Genomic DNA, 12251 nt, shown 5'->3' with positions numbered 1-12251 from the left:
GGAAGACAGGACAGCAGGCAATTGGGGTGCCGATGTTTCAAAGCCCGCAGGCTTTTTTATCAAGGTGCTGGTGAACGTCGATAAAAAAGCCTGCGGACTTTGAAACGTCGGCACCCCAATTGCCTGCTGTCCTGTCTTCCTTTCCAAGTGCCGCCGCCCAGCACATTTTATATATATATATATATATATATATATATATATATATATTCATGATTTGTCTCGATAAAGGGCTTAAAAGCCCGAAACAGTCTCAGTACAGAACTGCATTAGCCTAGCAACAACATTTATAATGCAAGGCAGTGGAATAACTGTGGAAGGCAAGGCTAGATAAAGGCAATACTGTAGCAATACTTACTTATGTACCAGGCACTTTATCACTTCTCTTCCCTTATCACCGCTTCATTCATCTACCCCTAAGTTACTAATATTTGTGTGAAGCTGTACTAATATTTGTGTGGACTGCAATCTTTATTGTTTATTTCATTTTTATTTTCCATTTGATGTATATTATGTACTGCGCCCCATGAGAGGTTCCTCCAATCCCCCTTTTCCAAAACGAATATTTCTGTGTTTTGTACCCCATGCTATTTGCATACTTCCTCTAACAGAAATAACCTAAAGCATACTTGCATACTCTCAGCACACTGCGGGACACTCCCTATGTTTCAGGCAGTCCCCTGTACCCATGGAAGAATGCCTGTATCTCCTGCATCCTACCCACTTTCAGGTGAAGCAGGCACGATAAGGAGATTAACAGAGGAATCCCAGAGCCTGCAGGACCTTCAATCGCAGCATTGGGGGTGGGGCCTCATGACTAGATTCATCTCCTCTCCAGACTTCCCCCAGAGAGGACATTTTTAATGTAGGTAAGCATGACCTGAAGCTATTCATAGCCAAGTTTTTGGCTGTAGGCAGGCACCACGTGGACAACACAATGAATACAATAAATACTAAATTTTTAGCGAATCCCAATACACATTATACACATTATTATGTGATAGGCAACATGCTAGTGCTACAGTTCAAAGGTAGCACTAGGTGGTCCTTCAAAAGGGCTGCACATTACTCTCGATCGCAGCAATAAATTGCTGCTAACAGAACTAGGAAATAAAACAATTAGGTCAGGCATGTCCAAACTATGGCCCTCCAGCTGTTGTAAAACTACACATCCCAGCATGCCTTGCCATACTTTTAGCATTCCCTAATAGCAAAACTGAGGCAAGGCATGATGGGACTTGTAGTTTCACAACAGCTGGAGGGCCATAGTTTGGACATGCATGAATTAGAGCATAACCTGTAGAATTTTAGCAAAGCTCTTATTGCGTCAATATCGAGTTGCATGCAATGTTCATTATTCTGCACGGATGTTTTCTTATAGTTCATGAATCTTCTTTTATATGATTTCATATACAGATGTGTCCATGTACATCTAGCCTCCTTTCACAGTAAACACCGCTTTTAGTAGCACTGTGCCATGATGCAACTCGGTAGCGCCAGAGCCTTTTTTGCAACTTTTTCATCAAATATCATTATTTTTTTGCAAAACGGAGGCACAAACACCTTCTACTGATATGCAGCATGCTTATATTCCGGGTGTGACTGCAGCTGTATCTGCATACAAAATGCGACGTTACACTTTTTTACAGGAAAATACTAATTTCACGTTGCAAAAAAACTACCTGGCAATACAGAGTCACGCAAAGCTCATGCCATATCTGTAACGTGACTAGAATCGAATGGAGGATAGATGTACGTCAGGGGTCAAGGAACTGTTTTACCCCAAAATATATTTAGATATGCCGATGTTACCCCTTAATTTGAAATCAAGGAAATCATATATTTCTGATTATGAAATGGCGCCGAAGACACTGCTGCCAGCATCTCCTAGCGCAACTGCGCATGAGCCGAGTCACTGCTTATGTGGGCATGGGCGCATCCCTGCAGCGCTGTGCATGCCGAAGCCAACAATCCTGGAGCTTCCTGGGGGTAATGGACGGTCACACTCCCGAGGCACAGCAGGGCATGCAGATAGATTCATATGCATGTCCAGCTGTGTCTCGGCAGCGCGACTGTCCATTACCCCCAGGAATTTCATTATTTGCCCATTTGATGTAATTTACCCCGGTTCCACGACCACTGATGCATGTGGACACATCTGTACCACTAAAGTAAGGACAAAGTACAAGGTGATATTTTTAACAAGCAATGGATTATCTGTAGCCATGTGTTAGTGTTAGTTAGTTACTAGTGTTAGGATAAAATTAAAAGAGACTGAATGGATAAGAATATATATATTTTTTTGTGTACTGAATGTCATTCATGTATACTTTCCCCTCGTTAAATGTGTATTACCTGCTTGTCCTGTAGGTCTGAAGACAGCTCATAGCTCTCAGATAGTGATCTGGAGCGTTTAATGGCCTCCTCCTCAGCTTGCTTGCGCAGAATAGACGTGGAATGCTGTAGCTTTGGCCTTCGCGACCTCTGTCCCGGGGACACAGAATAAAGCCCGTAGGAAGGATGGTCGTACCGGTCAGGACTTATTGATGAGCTGTGCGTTATTGCTCCTTGGTGATAACTTGATGAGCTGTCTAAGGATGCGCCTGTCTCACTTCCAGGGACCTCCCCTTCAACACTAGATACAAATAAAGAAAACAGGCATCCTTAGGTCTGAGTAACAACAAAATCGCTTCCTTTATAATGCATGCATGGCAAGCGGCTTAAGCATAAACAGTCCTTAGAAATCCTGAGCAAGGCTTTGCAATGTTTACATCCAATCTGTTTATCCCTCCCAGGTTTGATTAAACAAATGGCGCCACACTTTTACTATCAGAGATTCGTTTAGAGACTATATACCTTAAGAAGAATATCAAATGGGGAATATCAAATTACCTGATACATGAATATGAACTAGAATGCATTTCTGATTTACTTCTCTGCCACACACAGAAGGAAGGTATTGGGTGCGTTAGGAGACGGTTACTGTATGAAAGTCTTATCCTGAGGTCAAAGTACGGACTACAACGATGAACTAATAAAAGTTGCTTTAAGCCTTAAAGAAATACTATCATGAAAACAAACACGTGAGTTATATTAAGTGATATTTCCTGTAATCAATATTACACAAACAAATCATGAAGCTAATGTTATATGTTTAACTAAACTGAAACCACCAGATGTGCCTATAATAAAGTGTAATGTACAGCAGTCACAGCCTCAACTGGAGACTTCATATACAGTGAGATTAAGAACCAGATGCACTAAGCTTCAAAAGCGATAAAATGGAGAGTGATAAACAGCCAGCCAATCCGCTCCTACCTGCTATGTCACAGACTGTGTTTGAAAAATGTCAGGCAGGAGCTGATTGGCTGGTTGTTGATCACTCTCTATCACTTTTGAAGCTTAGTGCATCTGGGCTACGGGAGAAAAGCAGCAGAGGTACTGGAACTATATACACCAGTGACACCTTGACACTCCAGCTGTTGTTGAACTACACATCCCAGCATTCCCTGCATCAGTTTCAGCATGGCCAAATAGTAAAACTGTAGCAGGGCATGCTGGGATGTGTAGTTCAACAACAGCTGGAGTGTCAAGGTTAGCCATCACTGATATACACTGCAGCTATACACTGTATGGACAGTTATTTCACGCTGGCAGGGCCATCTTACCAGCATAGTAGGCACTTGGAAAAGCAATGCACTGGAGCCTATATACACCCATTCACAAAACCCAAGTATGCAAAATCATAATTTGCCCCTCCTGCAGTCGCGTGCCATCTCTCCACATGTTTCCATACCGTGAAGGGCTATGCACCAATCAGAGTGATGACAGCCATTCGCTGTCTGGCACCAGGCTTAGAGGAAGGTAGGGAATGCTGCCTCGCCGCACACAGATTTTGACAACCACCCTCCCTCGCTCAAAGGCCACTAGAAGTTTGAGATCCAGCAAGTGTCGCACATCAAATGAATCAGCACAATCTACTTGTTGCATCCTGGTCGCATCACGTTGTGATTAAGTAGCATTATCCGCAAAGACATCCAACACTAGCGGAGTCTCACGGTAAGTGACAGAGGGCTGTTTGCCGCGGCTACAGAAAAGAACTATATGAAGACACATCTGTACAAACGTTTAAAAATAAAAAAATTGGATATTCATAAAGCCGGAAAGGGCATTCTGAGCGATATTGTTCACAATATCGTCTAGTTTGTACACTCAATATCGTTAACGATGCGAGCTCTTGCGTGAAGGGAGGAGAAGTGATAAAGTGCCTGGTACTTTATCACCAGCCAATCAGCTCCTAACATTCCCTTTTGAAAGCCAGCCTGTATCTTAACAGTCAGGAGCTGATTGGCCGGTGATAAAGTACCAGGCACTTTATCACTTCTCCCTTATCACTGCTTCATACATCTACCCCTCAGTTACGAAATCACCAAGAATAAGTAACACTCTAGGGATAGCTGCAGCAATCCAGGGGGGTCCATACATGGACCTACAAGATCAGGCATTCTTACCCTAGAACGGCATCTCAGTTCAGTTCTAGATGTTGTGTGTCTGCAAGTAGAGAAATGAGTTGTCCTCATAGCCATAATAACAAGCTTCGGCAGCATGTGTTACCTGTGGCAGGAGACTCTACAGGCTTTATGTACGCACATGCCATTGTGACGCCTGCTCGCTTCTAATAATTGCTTTTATACAAGGTTTTGTTTTCTGATATAGATTTGTAAGAGATCACGCTCATTGATGTTTTGCAAATGTATTTCGGAGGGCGAAGAAGCTATTTGATGCCCTCGCCTGCATAATATTGATCCATTATGGATTACCCCATTACAGAAATGTCTTTCATCCTGTACTTCCCTTATAACCAAATCTTTTCATCTTCATTACTACAGCAGCCTTGGAAATTGAAAAAAAAAACAAAGGTGCCATCGCAGTATGGACGTAGAATACTTACATCAAAGAATATGGCAGTACAGCCCAATTAAGTACATATAGTGACAGCAGGGGGCAGTCTCGAGCCCTAGTTGACGTAATCATGTTTCTAGCAGAGAATGGATTGTGGCACTCGCTTAGCCCTTGGTAAATGACTTGCCCCGTTGCCCTCTATAAGAGGATTAGTTACATCCAATAGGTACAAACTTGATCAATGGAGTCAAGGTCCTCGATGAAAGTGTGCCTAAGCCACTTACATGTTGTAGTAAAGCGGGAGTGATTATTCACCTGCTGTGGAGCCTCTGAGTAACGGCATTGATCAAGTGTATACATATATAAATTTAAAGCTAGGTAGCTGGAAAGATAGAGCAAAAAGTAAATAGAAAGGTAGAACATATATAAAACTAATATATATATATATATATATTTTTTTCCTTATTGAAAGTTCATGTGAATACTTCAGTTCAATGTCTGCAGGCTGCTGTGTATGTACAAACTAGTGAACCCTAGTCACACATACACAGTGTCAGCTCTCTAGGAAAACTTAAACATTCCTGTTAAATTAGGGTGAAACAAGACTTTTCATTTCTGCAGCGATTGCTACTTATGTACTCATCACCACACTAATTATCAAGGAAAATTAGTAGGATACCCCCCCCCCCCCCGGCCACCACCACCACCACTACTACCACTACCACCTCCGCTTCCAGACCCAGATAAACACTTGTATTTGATAACGGCAATTTTAAACTATCCCTGGAAGATATCTGCAACAGTTTCTATGGGGCCTGCTATTTATTCATTTACTAAATGAGCTTGGCCATGTTAGATAATACCTTGTTTAGATAGCCAATAGTAGCCAATGGCCACTCATACATTCCTGGGACTTCACATATGTCGACTACAGCAGAAAATACATTGATGACATTTATCCCCCTTTTCCACTTGCAAAAATAACCCAGGAGTTTGTGCTGGGATGGGCATCGACCTGGGTTTTTTGCTAGTGTAAATGGCTAATCCCAGGTTGACACAGGAATCCAACCTGGGTAATTACATGGGCTGATCCTGGAATGCTCCCGGATCCATGGGTAGTGGACCCAGGTCCCATTCACTGCAATGCAAAAGCAGCTGCTCCTCTCATCTCCCAGCACCGCCCCCAGCTCCGCATCACTACTGGAAAGGGTTTGCAAGCCACCTAGGTACAAAATCCCTAATGTGACCCAGCTTGCATAGTGGAAAACGGGTAAGAACTGGTTCCTACTTCGTCCCTTGTCACTGCCTATGTTTAAATGGTAGGCTTTAATAATTTCTTATTGTCATGATGAGAATAAGTAATTATAGGGTCTATAACCTGACAATTAATAAATATGTTCCTATCTCGCCATTTATATGAAAGGTTCTGCAACATTGATGCAGGCCCGATCATATGCACATTGGACCTATTGAATATAAATGATATCAGTACGGATGGCGTAATGGTTAGCATTACTGCCTCACAGCGCTGAGGTCATGGGTTCGATTTCCACCAAGGCTCTAAGGGCTATTTCACACACTCCGGCTCCTGCTGGATGGCGAAATCCTGCACAGCCAGGAAGCCATGCCGCACTAAGAAGTTTAGAATGATGGGGATGGCCACAGCCCGGGAGCCGTCCCTTCCAGTGGTGGGATCCGGCTGCAACCGGACGGCCGGGCCTTGGCCGTCCCATGTCAATGGACACAATAGTGTCCATTGACAACTACTTTGCACGGCACGACTTTGGGCGTGAAATAGCCCTGTGAAATAACTGTGCGGAGTTTGTATATTCTCCCCGTATTTGCGTGGGTTTCCTACCACAATCCAAAAATATACTGGTAAGCTAATTGGCTCCCAACAAAACTTAACCCTAGTATGTGCGTGTGTACATGTGGTAGGGAATATAGATTGTAAGCTCCACTAGGGCAGGGACTGATGTGAATGTTCAAATATTCTCTGTAAAGCGCTGCAGAATATGTGTGCGCTATATAAGAAACTGTTAATAAATAAATTATATCAAATGTAATTTAATATAAAAAGCCTGATGCGATAACACGGATTAGTTTAGTACATTCTTAGTGCTACAATAAAAACAAAGCTTTGTATTTAAAATGTAACTGAATGAATTTCATGACTTAGAACAGTCATAAAGGTGGCGGCCATGTGTTCCTGCGTTGCACTGTACACAGCACCCCGCGCTGGTAATAATAGAGATATTAAATGCCAGACTAGAGAATGATAGTAACTCTGCAAGGCTTCCAGTTTCCCTGAAAACTATCTCAGATTTATGTCTTTCCTCTTGGCTGAATTCTCATTTCGGAGCTAAAGCGCCCACGGGAATCTCACAGCCTGATAATGAAAACTTCAGAAAAATATTTAATTCTTTCATCACTCTCAAGATACAGAATATATAATTTTTCTCCAAGAAAACATTACTAGGACAGACTTTCTGTGCACTGACTGTCTCACTCTCTGGTGGAGACCGGGGACAACGCAACATAAAGTGTAACAATCATCAATTTACACACCTAGGCAAGTGTTCTGCTTCCAGTGAACCAGGAAAAAAGGAAATGAACCAAACTGATACCTTTAAAAACTAAAGAGCTCCCGGAGGCTTAACATATCTTTATTACATATAATAAAAATTACATTATAGCGTACAATAAAGAGATGGACAACCAGTGGATTGCTACAGTGTCTATTTATAGCTGCATATTCACCCTCACATTCTCTTTATATGCATTCATGGACAATCCTGTTCTCCCATGACCCCTTTCCTGTCATACTCACTCTACACTCTCTCCATCTTTCACTCTGTGATGCTGCGGCCACAATAACTATACACAGTAGTAGCATCAGTCACATACACAGAAGAGGCTGTCATCAGCGTTATGTACACAAGAGCTACCTCGCATTGCACACAAGCCAGGCCCTGTACTGATATGAGCTTTGTTACAGGTAACTTGGTGATATCATACATTACGGGCTAGGCATTTAATGGCTCATTCACTTGCAGACAGGGCAGTAGAGAGCCTAGCTGGGCCCAGGTATTTCTCTGGGGTGTGTCCTAATCACGGGAGGTGTGGCTAAGCACCCTTAAAATAAAATACAGAAAAAATAATACTTTAAGCTCCTCCCTGACCAGACTGCAACACACATTGGGGGTTATTCTAATTGCCTCGCTCCGCTGCAAGTTCGCGCAGGGGAGAGATGGCGAGTGTATGTGCATTTGTACTGCTATTTTGCCGTCCTGTTCACACCTAGCAGTGGGGACATGGGGCGGTGGTGAAGGGTCGCGCCCATGTGAACGCCCAGTGTTTCATGGACGTTCCCAAAAAAAGACTGGGTGTTTCCAATTAAATGAGCCAGTGATGCGGGTGCGGTGGGGGGAGGAGGTGTGTGGGATAGTCCTGTTTTTTAATATTGTCCCGCTGTCTCACTTGCGTGCAGCAGTGTCTGTCGGTGGATGTCACCAGCCTTGCCTATGCTGTTTACCTGGCATGGTGTTTACTTGCTACAAAATAAAGACCAGGACCGTATGTTATCCAGTGTATGTAATTTCTTGTCACAATACTATGGGGAAAATATACTTAGATAGGTGTCCTATTGAAGATGGGATGTTGCCCATAGCAACCAATCAGATTCTACTTTTAATTTATTTAGCACCTTCTTGAAAATAATAGACAGGATTGGTTTGGTTGGTATGGGCAACATCTCATCTTCAATGGAACTCCCATCTTAGTAGATGTACCTCTTGGATTTGCCCTCTATTTATGGTACCTGGCAGTTTAACTATAAGAATTACATGTGGAAAATAGAATGAGCAGAGCAGCTGTGGATAGATGCTGTGCACATGTGCACAGCATCTATCCATGTGAGAGAGGGACTCGCAGAGCACTGTGCATGCTCCCACAGTGACAAAATCAGGGGCACACAAATATGTCCCAGCAGTCTTCAAAGTTGGGAGCTACAGTATGTTCCAACTGTGTCCATGTCGACTGTGTGGACATTTGGGTAAAAAAAAACAGTGAAAAAAACCATGTCGACCTCGCGACCTGTCGACCTAACCCATTTCGACCTAACGAATTTGTCGACCTAAAACCATGTCAACCTAGACACCTGTCGACCTTCATCCATGTCGACCTAGAACCCTGTCGACCTTGTTGCCTGTGGACCCAACGGTGTTGATCTAAGTTGGGTCGACAATACGACCGTATCCCAAAAATGATCTCCGATAACGTCTGCAGATGTTATTAGCTGATCAGCGGCACTTTAAGAGAGGAGGAGGCTTGTGTGCAGCCTCCTCCGTTCTGACCCCTCCTCTTCTGGCCACAGCATCCCTACCCGCAGCGCATTAGAGTCTGAGCATTAGAGCGCAGCAGTTGCGCACACCTGAGAAAAGATTCCAGTGGCGCTGCTGCCTTCATCGCAGGACTCCGGACAAGTAGGTATTAAAAATGGGTGCACCAATTATACATAGGCCACTGTAGCTGATCTTTCTGATGGAAAGATAGTTATTTTAGTGTGAAGAGGGATCTCTCCAGATCCCTCTGCTACTTACAACTCTTTTTATGAAATAAAACATAGCAGTGTAATCTTTCTATGGGGCATCTGCTTATTTCACCAGCTATCCAGGCATCAAAAGAAATTAGATCTAATATTTATTTTATTGGCGCAAATAGCTGTTAGTGATAAATGTTAGTTATGAGATGAAAATTTGCAAAGGGTCTTAAATAATAATATGTTTCTGTTTTCCAGCATTCTATGCTACAATGATTATGCAGATGAATGCAACAACAACATTTCATCTTGTAGGGTGAGATATTTCAATGAATATATTAGTGAACATGTCCATTCATGCATAAACAGCTGCAGGCCGTATGGTCCATGCTCTTGGCGTTAATGCGTCTGCACCCCTGTGGTTGCATTCCGTTTTACAACTGCATGAAAATCGCAACACATTGATTGGTATAGCTCTAATCACATCTTAGATGGAACCACAGTGCTGGGCCTTCTTATGTCAGCAGTAAGATGGCAGGCAGGAGAGCGTGGTGCAATATGAATGTCTACTAGGAGGCCAAGCTGATCTACTGGCATTGCGGGCAAGTTGTTTACAGACTCTCTCCTAGGTAATGTGAACCAGACAATGGACCCGATTCAGATGTGGTCAGTGACTATCGCTGCTGCATCCCAGGATTCATCAGACCCATGGGGATGCAGAATTCACCCATTTTAGAGGCCAGGAAATCTCCGTTCAATGACGGGGATCTTGGCCTCTTCCCTGCCCCTAAACAGCATTGACAAGCCTCTTGCCGACTTTTACTGCAATTATTACATTTTATTTTAGTACATTTTAAATAGGTTATTTTTAATAAATTGTAATATTTACAATTTTCTGATTCAGAGTTGATTGCAAAAGCCATATCTTTCTCAAATGTGAAAAACCATGTGCACTGCAGGTGGGGCAAATGTAACATGTGCAGAGTTACATTTGGGGGAGCTATTTTGTTTCTGGACAGAGCAAATACTGGCTGCGTTCTTGTGTGTATCGGATCAGCGCCTGTAGATCTTATGTGCAGCACATAACATGACTCAGAGTCGGATCATCACTTAGCGGGTGCTTTCTAGCCCCCCCGATGTATCACATCTGCTTTCCTTTGAACTCCCCCCAATACACCTTAGGGTGGCACCTGCTATGTATATAGGAGTCAGTGAGCATAACATACAAAGAAATACGTTTAAGACATTATCCAGATACTCAATAAATAAATATATAATACACGTCAAGTAATCCGCGTGCGCTTGCCACACTTTATAGATTCAACTCCATGCCGTCGTGGATAGTGGGGGGATGAACAAGTTGGGAGGACGCGTACCGCGGGGCTCGCTACGCTCATCACGCTTCGGGCTGGCATAGATAGTGGAGGTTTGAAATGGAGGCAGTATGTAACATGGAGCACTGGCAAATGTGTCCTTTATTGCACCGCACAACCCTGCTACCGAACCCTTAACCCTCTCCGCAGGATTGCTGTATCCTGCGGCAATCATTACTGAGACGCATAAGCGTCAGAGACGCTCCTGTGTATCAGACAGATGGAGCGCCTCTCCGCCGGCGCCCGCATGATCCCCTCTCCGCCGGTGACCGCCAGGGCAGTTACCGGCGCTGTGTGAGAGGCGCTCACTAGGCTCGGCATGGATGCCGGGAACCGAGCTGCAGCTCCCAGGGACACTACGGTGAGTAGCTGCCTGACGGGGACACTACGCTGCCGCGGAGTCACTACGCTGACTACGCTAGGCAGCCATTGGGCTACGCTGAAAACGTAGCGTAGCCTGCCGCCATGAAACTACACAAGTACCTTACACAGTACTGAATGTCATGAAGAAATAAAAGTTTAACTATAAGAATTGAATGTGGAAAATAGAATGAAGAAAGTTGCCTTTAGGCGCAGTGCCCCCCACAGTCATGACAAAGTACTGCTGCTGCCAGCCTCCGCTGCACTTGCATGAATCACTACTTGCTGGCACTTGGCGTGCTGTGAATATCTGATCATCTGCATTATATTCCACTGAGCTGTGAAATGAAGCTGACTGCAAAAGCTGCACGCTTGCCTAATATTCCTCAATATGTAGTGCTACAATACTCCCTGTATAAACGCTGATATGTGCTCTGTGTTTATTGTAAACAAGCTAATCTTAACAAAAACAGTATCAAATAAATACTAAAAGTAAAAGCAAAACCTATTTAAGCCACTGCCAGGGGAAAATGGAGCATATGGACTTCAATTGTACATCTCAACTGTGACAAAGCAGCATAGCTAGAGAATGCCAAGTCATTCATTGGTCAAGTAAAACCATAGTAACTGACACCACCTGCAGCACTACAGTGCATCACAGCTATGACATCATCACTAACACAGGACAGAGGAAATATTTATATATTTAATGCTGTGTACATACGGTTCGATTCAGGGCCACTTTCTATTCGATTTGGACTAAATAGTCCAAACTGAATAGAAAGTTACCCTGAATCGCACATGTACCGCCACATTCGATCCAGATTCGATCCCATGCGTGGCCCCAAGGCATCGGGATCGAAAGCAGAAATAGACTGTGCAGGCAAGTCTATTTCTGCTTCGATCTGATCAATGCAGCATTGCCACACGCACACGCGCGCCAACCCTCCCACCCTGCCGGGTCACAGCGGCCAAATATACACACCTTAAATTATCATTTGGTTATTCATTTATGTGTAAATGAACATTATGTGGATGTAGATTCCTTGACCATGTGACCTGAAGTATCTGTTATTATT

The 12251-nt window shown here is 43.6% G+C and overlaps 1 protein-coding gene across 11 annotated transcripts in view; it reads right to left on the bottom strand.

Moving 5' to 3' along the window:
- Positions 1–12251, bottom strand: part of IQSEC1 (IQ motif and Sec7 domain ArfGEF 1) — a 781720-nt gene that overhangs the window by 76502 nt on the left and 692967 nt on the right. For all 11 annotated transcript variants that reach the window (XM_083156421.1, XM_083156428.1, XM_083156420.1 and 8 more), the window contains one exon: positions 2353–2632. In XM_083156421.1, the coding sequence (XP_083012547.1) occupies positions 2353–2632 (280 nt within the window). The remainder of the gene's footprint in view (positions 1–2352; positions 2633–12251) is intronic.

Source organism: Crinia signifera, chromosome 8 (genome assembly GCF_055691185.1).
Source record: "Crinia signifera chromosome 8, ASM5569118v1, whole genome shotgun sequence".
NCBI classification, from domain to species: domain Eukaryota; kingdom Metazoa; phylum Chordata; class Amphibia; order Anura; family Myobatrachidae; genus Crinia; species Crinia signifera.
The sequence above is the reverse complement of the archived record's forward strand: the minus strand, read 5'-3'. Positions and strand labels throughout refer to the sequence as shown.